General features: G+C 40.5%; 1 protein-coding gene across 3 annotated transcripts in view; it reads left to right on the forward strand.

Moving 5' to 3' along the window:
- Positions 1-21,390, forward strand: part of ADAMTSL3 (ADAMTS like 3) — a 203,288-nt gene that overhangs the window by 7,529 nt on the left and 174,369 nt on the right. For 2 of the 3 annotated variants that reach the window (XM_056345955.1, XM_056345953.1), the window contains exons 1-2: positions 8,045-8,338; positions 9,713-9,804. In XM_056345955.1, the coding sequence (XP_056201930.1) occupies positions 9,724-9,804 (81 nt within the window). In that variant the 5' untranslated portion in view covers positions 8,045-8,338; positions 9,713-9,723. Of the gene's footprint in view, positions 1-8,044; positions 8,339-9,712; positions 9,805-21,390 lie in introns of those variants that run through there. The other variant, XM_056345954.1, reaches the window with a different exon arrangement.

A 21,390-nucleotide genomic window follows, 5' to 3' on the forward strand; every position in this document is an offset into this window, starting at 1 on the left:
TGACAGGTTGTTAGAGAAATGATGACTAAATAATTACGTAAGGCCAAATTTGTTGATATTTTAAACTTTTTTTTTGTGTGTCCTCATTCAAGAAGTTTGAATTCATAGCTATTTTTCAAGTCTAAAATACATTTGAGGCTATACATAGTAAGTGGACAGGCTTGACCAGTGTGAAAATATTGTGCTGGCAAATGTAAGCACAGATAACAGAAACATTAATGGTCTTTTAGTGGTTTTCTTTAATAGTTATTCTGCCCTTTAACTCATAAGGGTCTCTTCCTAAATATTAATTGGAAACAAAATAAGGTAACACGGGACAGCCTTTATTTGTATAGTTTAAGAAATCTGTACATGTAGTAATAATTTGTTTCAAATGGTATTATTCTAATGTATTAGAATATATTAATAAATACTTTGCTAAGCAGTCTATTTACAGGCAGCCGTGAGTGCTCACACATGTCTAGAGCTATCGAAGACTGATTGAGTTCTACTGGTCTGATAATGGTTGCCATAGTACAGGAGTAGGTATGGAGGCTCCATGGGAAAATGAGAGATTACCCACCAGAAAGATTAAAAGGCAGTTTCTGTGTCATCGGTGGTAGTGTACATAAATGGGAAAGTCCTTTCCAGAACCCATAACTGTACAAGTTGCTCCCCTGTGTAGTACTTCAGTATATGCCTCTACTTGTCTACTTAAGCAGGACAAGTCAGTTGGCTTGCAGTGGTTTTTGCCTGTGTTGGAACAACAGCCTTCTGTAACTTGGCAGTTAGTAAAGAAATGAAATTATCTGTGGCATTACAAGATGGAAGCGTAAACAATAGATTTTGTTTAGTAAAACATGAAATAGAGAAAGTATACAGCATAACAACATTTTGTAGGTGACACCTGACAAGATTCTGTCTCAGGCTGTCCTAGTTTCCAGTTCCCATTGATCAAATGCTACTGTCATGTACTCGTACTGTTTACGCTGGTAGTGCTATGACTAGAATCTGGCTCACTGTCTGAAGATGTATTCTCTCTTCCAGTTTCACATAGAATACACCTTAGTTTCTGAAAGAAATCTGTATGGAATGAGGAGGAAAAGAATTCTCAGGTACTGCATGGATCTGCAAAACCATAATTTTGTTCTATAGACTTTATTCATACCAGTATCAGGCTTTGAAGAAACATCACAGATTATGAGGGGTTCTCATAGCATACGACAACAGGGTGTGCAAAGAAGAAAATATAAAGGAAAGTAGAAAATAAGTTGGGTTTTTCTTTTTTTTAGTGGTAGCTCCCAACTCTGAATCTGGAGCTTTACAAATGTTCTTTCCCTCCATCCACCAAATCTTGCTAACCGTTTATCCTCATTCATTGTCAAATAGATTGTATTCGATTACGTCATCACTGCTTGTTAATAAGAATAACAAATACATTTGCTGGCTCCCACAGGAGCCAGAAACAACCTCTGTTCGACCAGAGAGAAGTCAAATCTGAGTCCCTTGTGAAAATGAAGTCACTTCCATCTCTTTTAGTAGAACATAATAACAAAAATGTCTTCATTTACATCCAGGCAACATTGCTGAACTGAGTTGAATCCGTTTCATAAAGACCAAATAGTTTACCCCACTATTATTGTGTTTGACTTAATACCTCACTCAACTCAATATGGAGCACTTGAGCTGCAGCCAGGCTGTGGTGAGAAGAATGGATGCTTTTCCTTGATAATGATTCACAATATACTCTTAATGAAGACTGTAAAACTGCAACTCAAGAAACAGGAGTATTTGCCAACACAGCAAAAGAAGTTGGCAAATGGAAGTAGAACAGAAGAATCAAAAATTAATTCCAAACTTGCTCTCTGTCCTCACATTTACTTTCAAAAAGTATAGATGGAGCTGAGGGTTCTACTTTCTGTAAGTACACGGTTCCGTTCTTGGTTTTGGGCTTCACATTTTATCTGCTGCTTTGTTCCCACCACACAAGCTTATATAACATTTCATGTTATGAGTTTTGTTGTAGGTTTTTCTGTAATGGTACTGAAATGCAGACTGTATGTGAGAAGTAGAAATTTTGTTCCTCTTAGTTCCAAAATTTGATGCACAATGTCACTTTTCTGGGGCTGTTTTCTGGTGACCTAATTTTTTTGGGGGGGGAATTTGATTTTTTTTTAATCTAATTCAACTGTTACCCACGTTTATTCTTTCCACTGGTTTTGCTGTATTTCCCTGCATTAATCACTCATCTTCTGCTTTCATAACCGCATTGCCTTTGTCACTAGTATTCCTCCCAATGATGTATTATGTTTCTTCCAACCTTGTCCTTTGTTGTAAAAGGACAACCTTGTCCTTTTTATTCTTTCTCACTGCTTCTTGCATATGTTCTCTTCTGTTTCCATGTTAGTAAGCATCTTTAGATACTCATGCAGTGCCATGCACAAGTCATCTTGTGAGACACAGGTCACCTACTTTACTACTCTTGCTTTTCTGCAGTGAACCATTATGATGAGGGCAGTAATTGTCTAGACAAAGCAAGCTTTGTCTGTTCCTCATGACTTGCAATGCAACTGATTTCCTCAGAGCTCCTGTTTATTCACCAAATGTTGTCTTTTTCACATAGCACTCAATAACATTTTAACAAACACAGAGGTAAGGGCCATCACAGACTGAGGAAAACAGATTGTTGTCACTGTTGCATGAGAAGAAAATGGCAGACAAGTTCAGGAATTTAAAGCTGGCATATCCACAGTCCTCAGTGGGGTTGCATATTTTTTTTTGCGAACTAAGAAAAAACTCTGTTAAAGAACAGAGTTATGTGTAAATAAACTAAAGCCATTTTACTTCTGCAATGATTTTTTTCATTTTGCCTTATCTGCATTCAATCTTAACCTATACCAGTTCATATTGTATAATTATGCCCACAATAAGCACTTCTGAAAAAATATCCTATAAAACCACAAAATGATCTCGTAAGTGCATTATAAATTTATCTCAAAATGTGAGTTCTTACATTTTAGTTAGGGCTATGGACACTGAACTACAACAAAAAGTAAGTATGTGCCATCTGAATAAAGACATGTTTGTTCTGGAGAGTCATGAAATTTGATGCAACTGCTACTACTGTACAGGATCATAAATATGCAAATGAGCCAAAAGTTGTTTTGCTTGAGGATAAAAAGGATTTTGAGAGACAAGAAAGGACAAATATTTATTCAAATACTTGAAATAGTGACCATTTGTGTATACTGTATTGGTTAATATTAGATTCATTTAAACACAAACTGAGAGGAAGACACTAGTTTTCTTCTATAATGTTTAGGTCTATACATAAGTAGTTTTTCTTTCTCTAAGCCAGAATTTTTTTTTCTATTTACTATACTGATGGATGCTTTTCCAAAGCCCATGGTGAGGATCAATGTGGAATGCAATGGGTTCCATAACACCAAGAAATCCAAGACAGTGCTGTAGCTGAACTTTGTACCTTTATACTAACAGAGGCTTTACTCTTTATAACATCTTTGTGAAGTGTGACAGCGCACTATTGCTTTCTACCCTAGAGAGCTTGCTATTTCAGGGTAAACAAGCACCCTGTACAAAACCAATGCAGGGCCAAAGAACTGATTATACCATGTCAGGGTTCTCATGGCTCTAGTTACAGGAAACTGAACATTTTCCTTATATTAGTCAATCAGGTGCAGCTCAATCACTGATAACTTTGAGGCCTCATTCCAAAATTCAGTTTCTGCATGGAGTCTCTGCATGATACTTCCAGGTTTGGTGTTCAGTAGACATAATCCTGATTTATGAACTAAATGTTGTTCTGCACTGTTTCAATGGATTGAAGATTTGTAGTTTAGCCAAACATATTTTTTCCTGAGTAGTATGGACTTCTATTAAGATGAAAGAATGGCCTTCATTATCATCAGATTTGCTTAGCTGAACTGAAATTGAGAGAATATTTATATAAAAGTGGAGTCTGCTGAATAAGTTTGTATACCTGCATTTCAGGACAAAGTTAAATAGAAAAACATGGTTTTTCTTGTTTAGATGTGAAGATTTTCCATTAATCTTCACCAAGAGAGTGAAATCTGGTGGTTATCATGTGATTGAACAGAGGTTTTTGTTTACCAGACCAGAGATGTAATTTTCTTCAGTTTTGCCTTTAGATACACCTTGCAGGATCCATCTTCTACACCTTATCTGCGGGCACTGTTAAGTGTAAGCTGAAATTTTGTGTTACAATTGAATGTAAATCAACAAATGACAAAATATGTCATGGTTGTGTTCAATAGTGAAGACACATGGTCTTAAGTCAGTATAAAGCAAAGGATAAGACCATCATATTTTGAACCAAGTTCCTCATGAGAGACCATGCCAGCTGTACAGGTGGACAAGATTATGATTGTGTTCAATGAAAGAAGTACAAGTGCCCATATTTCACAATTTTATGAACAGTAAGGGCTTTACAGCTGTCATATTTAACATCATCTAAATGATGCATAGTTTAGAGAGCAGCAAAAGAAAAGCATATATGTAATAAAAAAGCACTGCTAGTAACAAGAGACAAATACAGGAATTATGCAAGAGAACTCTGAGTGTTAAGAGCATTGCTATAGCTTCCTATTCAAAAAAACCTTGTACCAACTCTGCCAAGCTCATGTGGCATGAGTGGGAATTAGAAGACTCTGTGGTAAAAATTGCTAATAAGGTAATACCTAAAGGATTTGACACTGAACCAGGGGTTGTACAAACACAATGTAATAGACAACAACAGCTCCTGCCTTGAAGTGTTCATAATCCATACAGGCAAGACAAAGTGAACAGAAGAGCAGGTAAATGTTTACTTAGGAAAAAGTGATTTCTTTTAAACTTGGATGGCCAATTAGTTTTTGCAGAATTGCTGACAGATTTCTCCAGGGATGAAAACTGCATCCAGAAACTGGAAGTTTGTGGCCTTTAATTTTAGGGTGTGTATTGAAGGAGTCTGCCATGGAGCTGCAGGTGTTGTGAATTTTGAAGTGGTTGTTAATAAACAGGTCTTGCCTGGACAGCTGAGTTTCATTCAGTGTTTGCTTGGCTCAGCAGAAGGGGTTATGGAGATCTCCAACAGGAGTCAAAATCTCAAAGCTTCCAGGCTCACTGGAAGTCTAGAGAGAAAACAGTGAAGTGACAGGAGTGTGGAGAAATAAACCGAATAAAGGAGACAACAAACCAGCATTCAATGAGAATGAGCTTCACAGAGGAAAACGCCCTGTTAAAAACTGCCCAAACCCATGTATAGTTTCCAGTAGTAGGGTATGCTCCAAATACTGTTATTTCCTGGGTGCTCATCTTCCTCATAAAAAGGTACTTCAAAGTAATAAAAAAACCCCAGACCATGGGTGATGGGAGGGAATGGGATTAACGCTGTCATTTCAGTAGCTGGGGCAAGACATATTGCCAGTTGCTATTTTACTAGGTAGGAACCAGAAGGTACTTGCATTATTTATTACAATACTGTTTTCTGATGTCTCCCTGGGGGTAATGCTTGCAGGTGCTTGCCTCCATTTTCTTACATGCTGTATAAATTCAGATATAGAACTGACAGCCTGGGACTGAGTTCACACAAGGAATTAAGTTGTATGTAAGCAGCAGCCTAACTTAAGTCGATGAACCTGACACGAGCTAACCTTGGCAACTTCCTATTGCACAACTACTTTTCTACTCTCCAATTTATTGCAGGAGATGAGGAAATGTTTCTCAGGCTTGTGTACATGATGTTTAATTATCCTTTATGGTTAGGGATGCACAGGGCCAACTGATCTGAAGCAAATGACCTGGATAACATTGAAGGAAGGTAATAGAGTAAGCTGGAAGGAGAAAGTAAAGCGCACAGATAAGTAGCACTGAAAAAAGGAAAAAAAAAAAAACCACAGAAATGCTGAGCAGCATTCAAATTTGGAAAATGCTGTTAGAATCCCAGTGTTGTCTGACAAGTGGAGTTTGCTACCCAGTGTGCAAAGAGCCAATTTCACACACAGAGCTGAGGTATCATTTATTGCACATCTGCACAGAGATGGGTGCCAGGTAGAATCCACAAAGCTAGCACACCTCTTAACACACAGTGAAACGTTGTATACGCTTTGAACAATTATTTACAATTATGTTTAGCCACACTTATTTCTCATTGGTTCTTACCGGTTGCCTCAAGTGCAGTGTTCTTTTCACTGGGCATGTTCTGCGGGGAGGGGGGTTTGTTAGCAGGAGGCTCTCTTTCCTCCAGGAAGGATCTTGTAGTATGTTAATTAGGATAATTCAAGTAATTTTCTGTTTGGTTTCATTAACCATTGGTTCTCCTTGAGCTTATCTTGTTATGCCCTAGCTTGGCGTATTTAAAGTGTCTATTCCTTTTCCCAAGGCCATGTTTTGCCACTTGTAAGGTCCTCTGTTTTTCAAACTTTGTTTGTCATGATAGATATTTACATATTTTGTCTAAATTTCAAATTAAATTACGGAATGACCTTGTTTTAATCACATATATGCAAGCTGGTCGACTACACCAGGGCCAAACCTTTCAATGTAATCTATAGGTAACACCAGTGCTAGGAACATAGAGCTGTTTTGTCCGGCAAACAAACACATAGCCCACTGCAGCTTTTACTTCAGGGCCCTAGGGGGGACTGCTTCACTATTGAGGGGTAAACAATTGTAAGAGAGGTGATAATCTGAGCAGGGATGGTGCAAACTGTACATTCCTAACTAGTCTTGAGGGTCAGCTTCATCCTCTATTTATGAATATCTCTTGTTGTTGTTGTTGTAGTACTACCAGCCATAGTTCTGGGACAGGAAAATTAATTTTCTGCATCCATTGATCTAATGGCTAAATTCTGACATTAAAATTGCTTGTGATAGTTTGATGTATATGCTGACTGCACTGGCATGTCTTTTTTGAAGATAAGTTGCAGGGGTGTAGCTGAAGTTATCATTCAAGGACTAAGTGGCTGTTGAAGTACTGTATCAACTGAAACGGGTGAAAAGCAAAGCTGCCCAGAAGGCCGATATACTTTCAGCTGACCAGTATTAGAAAAAGCCAAGGTCGGGTCCTTAGCAGTATCCTGGGCTGTGACAGGGCCTGTCACGATGCTGATGTGCGGGCTGTGAAGCGCAGCTTGCCCCCGCGGGCAAGGTGAGCCTGCGGGAGCAGCCCGCGGGGCAGGGGCAGGGGGCGGCGGCCCGGCCGGCGCAGGTGTGCGTGCGGCGGCGCTGCTGTCCCGCAGAGCCCGCGGGCTGCGGCCGGGCGGCTGCGCGGCTCCCCGGGCCGGTGCCGTCCCGCTGCCGGGCTGCCCGGGGCCGCGGCTCCTCTGCCGGGCTAGTTTCGGCAGAGGGCACTCTGCTCCTAACCATGGCGGAGGCGCTTTCCCGTGCTGGTGAGAAACCTACACGGATTGGAAAAGCTTCCAGCGCAACATATTTGAACAAACTCTTCATCGGTTATGTTTAGTCCACTGGATCGTATTTTTAACTTCGGTGGCAGGGATAATAGGCCTTTTTCTACGTGCTGCTTTTAGAGGACTCGAGGAAAGCTTGGGACGTCGGTGGAAGCCGTAGCACGAAGGTAGAGGATTTTGGTGTTCCTGTTTAGCAGCCCAAACCTCAGAGGCAAAGCGAGAGCAAAGCTGTCGTAGGAGACGTACTCGCCAGATTTACAGTAGGAAACCTAAAAATATCGTAGAGGGCAGCATGATTAAAGACCTCCTCGGTGCGTGAGCAGATTTGCAGCTGTATTGTGAGAGTTACTTGGGGATGAGACACAGGATGGTTGTGGTTTTAGAAGCTGCTTTGCATCAGATGTGGGGGCTGACTTCACGGTAGCTTTTGCCCCTCGAGGGAAGACGAACTGCTTGGTCCCGGCCTGCGGGGGTCTCGGCCGCCGACACCGGAGCGCCGCCAGCGCCTCCGCAGCCGGGGGGGGCCCTTGGCCGGCCGCCCGCCCGGGCTGGCCGCGGTGGCAGGGGCTGCGCGGCGGGTGCCGAGCCGCGGCGGCGGAGCGGGCGCCGGGCCGGGCCGCGGCCCCGCGCCGCAGGTGGAGGCGCCTCTCGCTGGGGCCGGGCTGCGGCGGGCGGGCGGGGGGCGGCCCGCTGCCAGCAGCCTGTAGGACCTTGGCTAACGTGCGGCGGTGGGCTGGAGCCTGGCGTGAGGGAGGGGCCGCCGCTCGTGATGCAGGATGCTGTATCCCCGGTGCCGTGACAGGCAAGGCGCTCCCCTGCCCTGCGAGCGGGAAGGAGGCGCCGGCGGAGCCGGACCCGGACCCGCTCCCCGCCTCTCTCCCGGCCCCAGCCCCGCTGCGCGCTCCCCGCCGAGCCGGGCCCCGCACCAGGTGGGTGAGCTCGGTGGCCGCGCCGGGGTCGGGGAGAGCTGCGGCAGCCCGGGTTGGCCCTCGGGCAGTGGCAGCCTCCCGACCCGCTTCCCCGAGCGGCTTCCCGGGAGGCGGGCGGGCGGGTGGCTCCCCCGGGCGGGCCAGCCGGGGCCAGCGGCCGCGGTGCCGGGCGAGGGTCGTCCTAGAGGAGCCTTCGAGAAGGCAGCGGGGTGCTTGGGGAGCCCCGGGGGGGGGGGGGGCGGGCGGGCACCCGGCAGTTGTGAAGTGCTGGAGTCGTGGGTGTTTTGCCAGTTGTGGCTCTCGGCAGCGCCTGGTGAGGGGAAGAAAATAAAGATAATCTGCCTTCTCTTACTGCTATAGCTGATGGAAACTTCCGAATCACAAAAGCGTCCAGGAGTGCTAAAGGTTTTGGGAGGGAGGGAGGGGAACTCTAATTTTTTTGGGGGGGGGAGGGAGGGAATAAACACTTATTTCTGTAAGGATTCTTAATTGTGTTTAGTTGACAGGTGCAAGAACGGTTTGGATAGACGGTTTTCCTTTGGGATAGCTGACCTTTTAGAAAGGAGTACTGTTTTTGGAGGAGAGATTTGTGTTCACTGTGGGGCTTTGCAAAATCGTGGGGTGGTGGCTGGGAGGAGAGGAGGGAGGGCTGTTTGTGTGGCTGCGTGTGTATGAGGGGTGAGCGGAATCTGTGCTATTTTGAGATCACTGTGGTAATGAATTGTCTGAGGCAAAAAGATGCATTGACACTAGGAATTATAAGAATTAGCAGCATTATTACACATTTTTCTTGTTGGCAATTTTAAATCGACGTTTTTAGTAAAAGTGACTGAAGGTTTTGTGCTGGCCTTGTAATAGCAGTGATCACTAAATTGATGGATTTTTTTTTTCTCCTCTGTGTTGATCACTTATTATCTGAGCTGTTATGATCAGAGCTTTCAAAGGCAGTGCAAATGACTGCTGAAGTCCCAGGGCTGGGCTTTCAGCTTTGAGTGGGTGAAAGTGCTGGTGCAGTACATCAGAAATCCTATGCTCCTCAGATTTTACCTTCGGAAGACCAAGATAGGAGGGGTTCCCAATGTGATAAATGCTCCCACATTCAGGAGATCCTCAAACTTGCCCAGTATTGCCAGTTTTCGCAAACCTTTAATTTCCCTCCCTTTATGTTCCATAACTGGAACTACCTCACCCTGCAGGCTGTGCTCATGGCATGCACTGTGCGGCTGCTCCTCTGGCCAGCACAAAACTCCCGTGTTTGCATTGCATTTCTTCCAAAGGCCGGTTCCATGCCTTTGCCCAGTTTGCTTTAGTCATTGAAATTCTGGCGGAGCCCTCTTGATTTTGTTTGTAACCTGAAACAATTTCTCTCAGCAGAGCCCTAAGGCATGAGGATGGCCAGCCCTAAAGCCACAGGGCTCTCCTGGGAGATCATTTGGCTGGCTATTGCTGTCTGTGCTCACCTACAGGTAGGTAATGAATTTACTGCTGTTGTCATGCCTGGTCCTTTATCAGGTGATCTTGCTACACGCTTTGAATTATTGTTTTTTAAACAGAAAACTGCTGTAAATAAAAGGCTCCCGATGAGCTTTTCCTTTCACTGAATTGTTCAAAGACATCCATGTGGGAAATTAATATTCTCTTCCTAGTAATATTGTACCTGACTTTACCAAATGGGAGCCAAAGGGAGATCTTGCCAGATGTGTAATGCCATGGGTCTTTCTAGGCAACACAGCTGCTTTTTTGCCCCCAGAAGGTTTAGCACCTGATAAATGTTAAGATACTCTAAATGTCAAGGGTTATATAAATACATGGGTACAAACTTCTAAAGCACTTGAGGGCAGTGTCAGGGGTATCTTTGTTTAAATTGTCCAAAGTGTCCAAAAAGGTCTTTGCTTCAAGTGTTCAATGAATACAGGAACCATGGAGGAAAACCATAGCTGCCAACTGATCTATTGCCTGACACATGAGCCTAATCAGTTCCAAGAAATGAGTATTTCAAGAAATATGGTGTGCTGGCATGTAGCAAAGATGTTGTTATAGTATGTCATTCTCTATACTGATAGTTCCCACAGCACAGAACATTTCAAGGATTCTGTAGTCTTAAATATACCCAAATCCAGAAATCCTTTGAAAAGGATAGCTAAACAAACCAAAGAATTTTTTTTAAATAAATAACATCATTTTTTGAAGTACGTAGTAGTTTTTGACAACAAACTAAAATCTTGGTTTTAAATGAAATCAGTGATGCTATTTACTGTAATATTTTTGTGTACTGTTTGTACTATTGCAATGCTGAGAAGTGGTGGTTTCACCATGGAGCCTGGTGTGCTGGGCATCCTTAAGAATTTTGAATTGAAGGATAACAGAGCAGGCAAGGGTAAATTCAAAGAGTATGAAGAACTGAGGAGGCTGTACGAGACAGCTGAGTAAGCAATGATTGATTTATGGTGGACTTTGAGATTTAATGTAGTGAGAATGGGTCTCCAACCCATCCTCAGTAGCACTGCTGATGGCACTGTGTGCCGTGAGTCATTTGGCAGCTACCCGTTGGTGAACACCTCCTGTATCTGTATTATGATTGCAGTTAGTCATGAAAGTACATGGGTTAGCAAAGGACTCACCATTAAAGTAAAAATTAGTAGATTTGTATTAATTGTGTAGTAAACTGTAGTGCATTCAGTGCATGTCCAAGCAGCGAGGCAACAGTGGGATGATCTACTTTTTGCTTGTGTATTTCTTGTGCAGTAACAAAAATGTTACTGAGTTGCTGTGCTTGTTCAGCTTGTATTTTTGTGTGCAAGCAGTTGAGTGATGCTGTCAGAAGTGGCCCTGTAAAACACTCAGAAAGTAGTTTATAGTTCACTTAATAGTCCTGTTCAAGGTGAAAATAGAACTTCAGAGAAGAGAAATGTCAACTTTGTGTCTGGGCCTTTTGGTTATGAAGAGACTGTTGGTGGGTTTTTTTCTTTTACAATATTTTTCTTGTATTTTTTTCTTTCATATTTTTCTTATTGTAGAACTGGAACCGGCAGTGGCATAGTTTCCTCTTTTCCACGAATGGTTTGGCATAGCTTCACTTGTCTCTTTATAATAAAAACAACCCAAACACATTGTAGTAATCAATAGGCTATTGTGAGTAGCTTTATGAACATTTCAAGCCAGGTCAAATTTTTTGATCTTGATTGTCCTTTAAAATATTCTTATCTATTTGGCATATTTGAGTCATTAGCACTTAACCCCAGTCTTGTAGGAGGCCCTTCTCCTCCCAAGTTTTAGGTGTTTTATCACAATTTTAGGCACATTAAAGGTATTTTATATTATTTAACATAACGTTTTTGGTATCCAATAACCATTAATTCTTTGATTGGTTGCTTGGGGCCATACTATATGGACCACACACAGTCATTCTACCCTAATACTGTACCGTAGCTTTCACTTGTGTTGTTTTTGGCTATTAAAGTGTTTATGTCTGGAGCTAATCAATTAGAAACAATTGGATGCTGGGCAAGGTCACAAGTCTATGTCATGTCACTTATGTGCAATTGATTAATTTCATCCTGCTTGAGGGCAGGTACAGAATAAAATAATGACCATTTAAAAAGCATGTGGTATGAATGTAATGCAAAGAAAACTTTAACATGAGAAGTTGTGAAAAAGAGGTAGCTGTTACTGAGAAGAAATGAGTTAACTTTGGTTATAGCAGCCCCTTCTGATTCTTCATAATAGAGTAACAAGCACAGCATGGTGTTTAGCTGTGCTCCAGACTGAACTCTGCCCTTATGCAGTGTCTCAAGTTTGAGAAAATTTTGTCAAGGGCAGATTTGTTGCTATACTGGTAGATAAGTAAGATTTCATAGGATAACCCAGTGAATAGTTTACCATTGAGCATTGCTGAGCTGCTTGTTCATTAAATCTGCTCTATGACAGAAAGCGGCTTACAGGCTAGCCTTGGCTGTGTACTTTTGCAGGTCTAGAGCCTCCTTTTTCTGATATGAGACAATAAAAATGAAATTAATGGAACTGCATTAGTCTGAAGCCAATGGTAATCAGAACAAATGTACGTTTTTCTTAAAAACCAAAGAACACTCCCCCCCCCCCCCCCGCCAATGGTAGCAGCAACATAGAATAATTTGTTGTCTCTAAAGGTTTAAATGATATATCTGTCCAAAGTAGTTACTGTATTCCATAGACTATATGTATTTGTGAACATTAACTATTCATGTGTATTTATTGCTAAACGCTCTGTAAAAGGCTCTGCATTTTTTTTCTCACACAGTAGCAACTGAGGTATCAATAGTACAGATTGTAGGAGATCAGCTAGCAAATAAAATTGAAGCATGCAAGCCCAGTTTTGCTGGTTTTAAGTGATCTCTTGAGTACATATTGGTAATTGAAAAGGCAGGATGCTCAGCCTGGTAACCAACTTTTTCTTAACCTTGTGATAACATTTTATTATACCATTCAGCTAGATGATGTTATATTATGAAATATATGTAAGACTGTATATTTGTATATTCTTACTAATGGATTAATGGCAGCAAGAAATGATGGCTAGCAGATCTGTGTAGACATATATCATCAAGAATTTTACACATGGATTCATTTTAGATTTATTCTCTGGTATGCTGGTTTCAAATTGGGAACATGTAGATATCTTCCTGGAGACCTGCAGTCCAAATTAAACCCTCCTCAAGTCAGTCTGTTTCACCTCCAAAGACCATAGGGTTCCTAATGCCCAAGGAGGGAATAACAGCAAAGATACAATGTCTGGTTATTTAAGAAGCATTAGCTCTGGGATTCTATGGAAGGGAAAGTTTCATAGGTCACATATTCATTGAATAAACTGTTGGTTGCTCCCATGATGTATGTTTCTGCAATCCCTGCCTGCATTATGGTTGTTTCTAACTATCTGTGAAATTTTGGATATAAAGGATATACATGCTGAAAACATTATCTTATTCAAAATGATTCTGCCATAACTAATCTGCCAAAAGCTACCAACATTGTAAATGTCTTTAAGGTTGAGCTTTGCAAGGCCAAAAATCTGATGTCCATTATATGACATAGTGGACTTGGAGACCATCTTTGTGGAAAACCTTTGGAATATCGTTTTACAGTCACTGAATGTATTGCACACTGATGTTCAGAAAGCAGATTATGATCTACATGCCGTACAACAGTAAGGATTCTTAAATCTCCAGTAACTTTAATCAAAAATATCAGGATGAGATTCGCAAGTCCAGACTTAAATCTGAAGCAGCTTCCCTTTTTTGTAGACAGGTTGCAATTCTGCACCCATCTGGACTTTTGCCATCAGCCTCTATAGCCCTGTGGTTTTAATCTCGGTTTGAAGATTGAAATGCCTCCACTATAGACGAATAACACTTTTGAGACTCTAGAAATGCTCTGACTTAAAATACTCATTGTTATTGACAAAGTTGTAACTCAGTGACAGCATTACCAGAAAACTTATGTAAGTTTCTGAACTTGCTTTGAATTTATGACTAATAATGATTGCTCAGCGATTGCTCATAGGATCTGAACTGCTGTTACCCTCAATTTACAATCCAAAAGAGTTGAATTGCCAGAAAAATCGTGATGAATCTGCCTTGTGACTTGAGACACAAACTATGTATGAATACTTATTTTTTAAAATGTACTCAAAAAATTTAAGTCAGCTAGGGGAGATTATCAAAAGTACAGATGATATCAGTGAAGGCATCCCTTTACTATCTTATTTATTTATTTTTATTTTCTCAGTAAATGTTTTTATCATAGTGATTAGGAATGATGTTTGTGGTGATACAACTCAGAAAATCAGCCTTTGGTTATTCAGCTAAACCATGGTCCAAACCCATTCGTTCCAATGCAGCAAAGGTGGTTCAGTCTCAATATCCAGCTAGACTTTGAATTCTGTATCTATGTTTTCAAACATGGGTATCAGTGCTCACTGTGACGATAATTTCTGATAAGGTTACACTAAAAATTGGGGAATGATTCTCAAATAACTTGTGTGTAGAGCTGCAAACTTCTGGTTCCAAAACTACATATCCAAGAGTTGAACGCTTTTAGAGAAGCCTCCAGTGTACGAATGATCTCTCATAACAGCCAGTGGCTTCTAATTTCTCTTGAGAAAGTAGTGGAGAAGTGAAGGAATAGCTCTAGGATAATCTTTGGTTTTAGCAGATACTTGAACACTTAGTCATTGATAATTACTCATTCGGGTCTGCTTGGTGCAGCTGGATCCTTCATATTCCTTACCAAATTGGGGCATAAGCAGCACTGAGGTGGCAGTTTTGCATGATGCACCAAAATCCTGCCTTTGTACACTTTCTGTGATGCATGATTGATTGTGCTGATATTAAAACCCTTTTACTGTTTGTTCAGAAATCGTGATCTGGTCATCCAAAATAATGAGTTTCACTTCAAAAAAACATATATTTTAAAAAATCTGAGTCCTTTTAATTTGCTTTTACTTTTAGAACCCGTAGCATTCACATATATGTCTCTATCTGCAATTTTGGGGCTTGAAGCTTTTCTTAACACAGTTCTCCATGCTCGCCTGAGCTGGGGTTTAAGTAAATACCAAATATAATGTGGCTTGCAATGAAGTAGTAAAATATATTCATTTCAGTGATAGTAGGAGCAGATTTACTATTGTGCCTCTGTACTTGGTTGTGTTGTAAGGCTATGCAAGAAATCTTCAGGCACAAGTTATATCATACTGTCCAAATGTTGTACTTTACAGTTAAGTCAGTGTGTTGTTAACATTTTATATTGTTGATAATATTGATGATAAGGTCTTGTGGCTGCATACAGTCCAAGATAATCTTACTTGAACAATTCCAGTGCAATTCTTATTATGCAAGATCTCTGTAAAACAGAGAGTTTGTGCATGGTGAAAGAACGTGTTTGGTTTTGAAGTACACTTTGCTAATGAGCACAACATTCCAGAAAGGACATTGGGTATAGCCATGGTAACTCTGGAGAGACAACTAAGACCCACATAGGAACTGTATAGCCTGGCAGTTCTGATTTGCCCTCTGCATTAACTTTGTTGTCACTGATAGGTAAATAATTCCTTTAGGTTATGAAAGCATGCATATAACTTTCCCATAAGTGGAGAGCTTTTCTTGATGTTAGCTTAAGTCTGTAGACTGTGTCAAACACCCTTGAATTTAATGGTCAAATTTTCAACATGGCCTCACTCCAGCTTCTAGGAGGAAGTACGGATCTATGAACTCACCTTTTGATGACTGTCAGCTTCACAAGGATGCTAAACTTAATGCAGATACAGCGGAATTTTCAGAAGGGTGTGTGTCATGTGAAGCCTTTGTTTTGATGATTTTTGGTAAGACTTGAGATAGGTTAAACACGAATACTGTTAAGTACTTAACTGTATTGGTAGGTCTTTAGCTGGATTTTTTGAAACAAGTAACAAAGTAAATTTCAATTAATCCAATGGAAACCAGGCATTAGGTGTCTTAGGCACTTCCTGAAGTCTGGCTAAGCATTTGTCATCATATTTAGCTGATTAAAACAAAACTTTCACCCTTAAAACTCTTTTGAGAGAATAGGTTTCTGTCATGTAAATTCTAGTACCTGGGTGTGTAGATATTTGATAATACTTGAGAAGTGCAAGTACAAGCATCACATGTTTTTAAAGGGAGGGCAGTTTTTGAAAACTTGGCCTAATATATCCCTTCCAGACAGCATATTACATAAATTGTTTAGGAACAATGTTATTTCTGTTTCTAATTTTATATTTATTAGATTTTATATCATTATATAGAGAAAATGAAAACAGCATTCTCAATCTGTTTTGAGAAATGTGGTTTCCAAGAATTGTCAAGTTTGTCATGCTTCTGGATGCACTAGAAACACAGTGAATACAAGTCAGCTAGACTAAATTGCGAAACAATATTAAAAATGCATTTATGATTGCAATTACTAAATTGTTGCTGTATGCTAACTGTTGCAGTTTGTGTCATGGTGGGAGGTCCCGACTGGTTAATGATGCTGTTTTGTAGCATTAAATAAGTGGAGCATTTGCTTATATGTGGAAACATGTATTTCTGTATTTATGTAATGTTTTTTCTGTCATCAGGTGCTTTGCCAAAAATCGAAGCTGCTTAAAATTTATAGGATACAGTCTCTTGTCAATGCATGCAAACAGAATAGGGTATTGTTTATAGTGTGTATATGTGAAAGGACCAATAGAGGCTTACTTTGTAGTAAAGGCAGACATAAAGAAGAATTTTAGCTGCCTGATATTGCCTTTCAGTATCGTAGACATAAGATGACATGGGCACAGCAGCACTGGCACAGAATGCAAAGAGTAGGGGATTGTGTTCTGTCAAGCTCTGTTTGGCATTAAGTGTTTCCTGGCCTGCACCTTGCAGAAGCTCCAAGAAGACTGCAGAAACTGGCTTTATTCCAGCTGGCTGATTCAGCAAGAAATTAACTAGCTCCAAAAAAATCCCCGCCCCCCCCCCCCCCCCCCCCCCCATTTTGTTTCAATTTCCTTGCTTGTATATGTGGCTGCTCCAGGCCATGTAGTGGGATGAAGAAATGTGAAAGGACAATGCAAGTACTGGTGCTGATACATTCAGATTTGCCTCTTCTGATGGGAGTTTTCCTTGCTTTCCCAGCTACTGCAGCCTCTTGCTGGTGTAGCAGTGGTGCGGAAGCAGGCAGCTAAGCAAGATCAGTGCTCTCTGTGGAAGTGTAACAAATGAAATATGCTGAAACATGATTTAGCTTCCTCTCTTGAGTCTCCTCTTATTAGATGTTTTCAAGGTCTCATTACTCATTTGATGTTTTGTTTTCTTGAATCTCCAAATAGTTTTAAACTGTTCCCTGGTTGACTAACATGGATGTTGGCTGCAAAAACCAATAGCATAGTAGTGTCTTGAGTATTGCCTGCTTGGTACATAATATTCTGGTTGGAAACTGCCAGGTTCATCCAACATATTACTGATTCTTTCAGCTGATATTATCAACACTTTTGTTAGAAAGCAGAAGAGGGAATTAATCTATCACTGGAGAGATGTTGTGTATGCTCTGTACTGTGTAGGGATTTTACTAATTCCACTAACTGATAAGGCTGCTTGAACAGGTTCATTTTTTTTAGTCTGATTTTATACCTTTATTTATATGAATATAAGGTGCTTTATGTGACTAACCATTATGCTTTTCCTCTAGATCAGTGATTCTTGGGAAAGTCTTTTTGTGGTACAGCCACCTCAGAGCTTGGCAGCAGTTAACAGTGCAAACTAAATGGTAGGAAATACTGTGAGGGGAAGGTGTAAAAAAAGTGAAGACCATCATCCTTTCACTGTATGAATTCCTGGTTTGCCCATACCTGAGTACTGCAGACAGTCCTGATTCCTTTATGAATGAGGTGGAAAGACTCGATAGGAATCAGCTGGTAACTTGTTTCTTCCAACATAAGGACAGAGTGCCATTAAAGAAAACTACCCAGGGGACAGATTCAAAACAATGAAAGGTGGTGGTTCTCCATGTATGACCTTTGGCACCATAGGGTTTGGTGGTTTTTTTGAGTAGTTACATGGGTTTCAGGGGAGACAGGATGAGTACTGGGAAGATCCATTAAGTACTACTATATAGGCAAACCACAGCAGGCTAAGAAAAGTAGGTGAGATCAGGAAAGTATTCCAGGGAAGTATTGCGCATACGTTCTCGGGACGTGCTCTTTGAGTGTCCAGTTATGGCTACTGTTGGAAGCTGATGGGCTAGTTGGATCCTTGGTCTGAACCAGTTCAGCTGTTCTTATGCCATTTTGATGTTCCTTGGGGCTACACTTGAGGATCGCTGAACTAGAAGTTAGAACCGATCCTAGACCTGCAGTCGCTTATGACCAATTTATAAACTAACAAAGAAATACATTCTGCAGACTCCAGGTGTATCTGGAGGTATGTCCTGGATGCATAAGAATTTGCTCAAAACCAATGTAGGGGCCTACATTTTGGACTTCTTTGTGTCTGCTGGGAATATTTTGCATTTTTACATTGTTTTTATTTTTTTCTTTACAAACATTTTTATTATGTTTCTGGTGCATTTTCAAATTTTAAAGTTTTGGAATGATTTTTTAATTATGCAAGGAAATTGGGGTAATCTTAATTGCTGGAGTAGTTTTCTTGTTTTTAAATGAACACTAGTATTTCCTTAAGCAAGGTAAATAGAGAAATGGCTTCTGATATTTTACTAAATAAGGCTTGGCTTAAATTCCACTTTCATTATGTGATCAGTCCTTCTGTAAGACACAAGTATTCCATACATGTACCCTGCATGAGTGAGAACTTGCCTTCACCCCAGTGTGAAACTGCATACTCAGATGCTTTTCCCATTTCCTCTTCCTACCTCTTTCAGTTAAATTTAGAACACAATAGGTTGGTCAAAACTGTAAGAAAACCTCTAGAATGCCATCTTAATGTATGAGTTTTTACTATGCAGCTGTTTATCTTCTGCTAAGAGGAAGCTATAAATGTATTTTTAATGCCAGGAGCTGGGCTTAAAATGCCATCGCTTTTCCAGTGGGAATAGATTTGAAAATTTGTAAGCAATTAGAGCAGTAGGCAAATACATTTTACTTAATGTTGCGAGTCTCATGGGCCTTTCAAATATCCTCTTAGCATCACCTGTTCCTAACTTGCAACCTTTTAAATCTTTACCTAGTCTTAAACAGCAGTGTTACTTGGAAAGGGAAATTTTTTTGGATATTTTTGATTTTTATTTATGAGCTGAATTTTAATTTATTTTTAAAAAAATGCATGGTTTCTCCAAGAGCAACAGAGATGTACTGGGAACACTAAGCTTTTCTTGGAGAAAATTTCTTCCTGTAGATAACCATCTTGAGAAGGGCCTAAGCTGGGATAACAGAACATGTGGGTCTTGTTCTGATCTTTTGAACTTGCTTGAATTATGTCCTTAGCAAACATCAGTGATGTATTTGTTTATAATTGCTTATTTTTCTTGCTGAATTTAGACCTCTGTGAGCCATCTGTCATATGTCACATAGAAGCCACTATTTAGAAACGGGGAGATACAGGAATTGTAGACTTTCTTTTTATTATTTAAGGACAGTCCTTGAGAACGCTGAAGAAAATAACTGGTCCTGTTCACCTGGTGCTATAGGAGTGTCCCATCATCCCTTGGCTGCCAAAAGATCACACTGAATCAGTGGTAGTATGACGACTCTCAGTCTAGGCAGTATAAAACCTCAGTCCTGAAAAAGATCCAGGCTGGGGAGCCCTGTGGACTTCCTTAGGTTACTGTGCCACAAGTGAGACCTTATTTTGTAAAATTCAAGCTTTCTACTTAACAGTACAACATTCTGCACTCGAGTAACAGTGCTAGTGAAGTCTGCAGGCACTTTGCCTGAGACATCAGTGGGAGTTTTTCTTGAGCAGGACCTGCCCATAGGAAGCAAGCTGAGGCTGAATTTCATTAGTGCTAACTAGCTGGTTGTCGTATTTCCTGGTGTGTGGTGTGAATCATTTCATCTCTTCTTCATGTAACTGCTAAGGACAGATGGCATTTAAAGCTGTGTCTGCAGCTGTTAGTTTTCTTAAAAATTGCCTGCATTTATCCCTCTGGAAAAAAAAAACCCCAAAAACGGCAATAATAAAGATAATTTGTCTGTTGCTTATAAACCTTGAAAAATTTGAAGTGATTTCCATTTTTTTTACATGTCACTTTTTTATTGTGTGTCATTGAAGACCATTTTATCAGGTGTTTCAGACCATCCCTGTTGGCAGGAATTTCTCTGAACTTCTGCAGAGGGAAACATCAAAACCAGTCCTTAGAGCATGTATGCTATTTTTCAGGAGAACTGAAGCAGAACATGGAAATTCACTTTTTAAGAAGATGTGACTTTTTGCCAGATTTACTATATTCAGAAGATTCCTTTGAACCTTTTAAGGGGTTGCACTCTCCACTGCATGGTGCAGTTCTGCTAATGAAAATAGAGGGAAATACAAGCACACCATAAATAAGGAAGATACAGAGAGTTGATTTCTACGTGTAGCATTTTGTCTGTGCATATGAAAATTGACATCATGGTGTTGGAATGTTGACAGTGTTTTGCATTTTGCTAGCTGTTCTTACTGGAAAGCATGTGTTTCAAAGGGAGTTTTCAATTTTTATAAGTCTTTGCTTCCATAATAGCCCAGTATTATTTTGAATGTAGACTTCAGCTATGAATAAAATTTAACTCATGAAGTAAGAGATTCCTCTGGCACAAAATGTGAATGAATTATGCAGCCAACAACCAGTAATGTGCATGCCTGGATCATAATAGTCAAAGCCCACCTTAAGATTCCACTGTTACCTCTCAACACTGTCTTACTCTGTTCAAGAATGCCTTACTCTGAGAGTAAGGATACTGAGTTCAGATGAACTCTTTCAAGAAAAGCTGCAGTAAGTGTGGGGAAAGCATAGCTGGCTGCACAAAACCAACCCTTTGTGGGAATTTTTTGCTAATGTGCTTTCTTAGCTCCAGATGGGTCTGGGTCTGTGAAAAGAGGGAGCTGAGAAGTGAAGAAAACAGACTAACAGCAATGAAAAAGTGGCACTAGCCCTTCATCTTCAGAGGGTAGCCATCCAGATAAAACTGGCAAAATTCAATTATATTCTCTTTCAGTAATGGGCTGGCCTTTCTCTTCGACCTTCATAATCCACCTCATTTTCCCAGAGTTTCAGGGTTATATACTCTGCAGAAAGTTGGCAACCCAAGTTTCCCATGTCATCAACTCTGTCTGGTCTCCTGAGAGAACAGTTTTCTGGTACAACATCCTTGCACCTGCTAGTTCTTCCCCAGCTCTTCTGAAAATCAGACCACTCTGAACCCCTTCATGAAATTATTCCATACTACTTAGGCAGTTTCTTAATTTTTATAATAATCTGATTCCTGAAGTGATACAAGGCAAGTCCAGTTCCATTAACCTGTCCTTTTGATGAAGAACCCAAATTCTTGGTGACGTTTTCAGTGTCTAAGATTGATGAGTTTGAAAAAGTTAGATATCTATATT

This window comes from Falco biarmicus, chromosome 7, assembly GCF_023638135.1.
Source record: "Falco biarmicus isolate bFalBia1 chromosome 7, bFalBia1.pri, whole genome shotgun sequence".
Taxonomy (NCBI): Eukaryota; Metazoa; Chordata; class Aves; order Falconiformes; family Falconidae; genus Falco; species Falco biarmicus.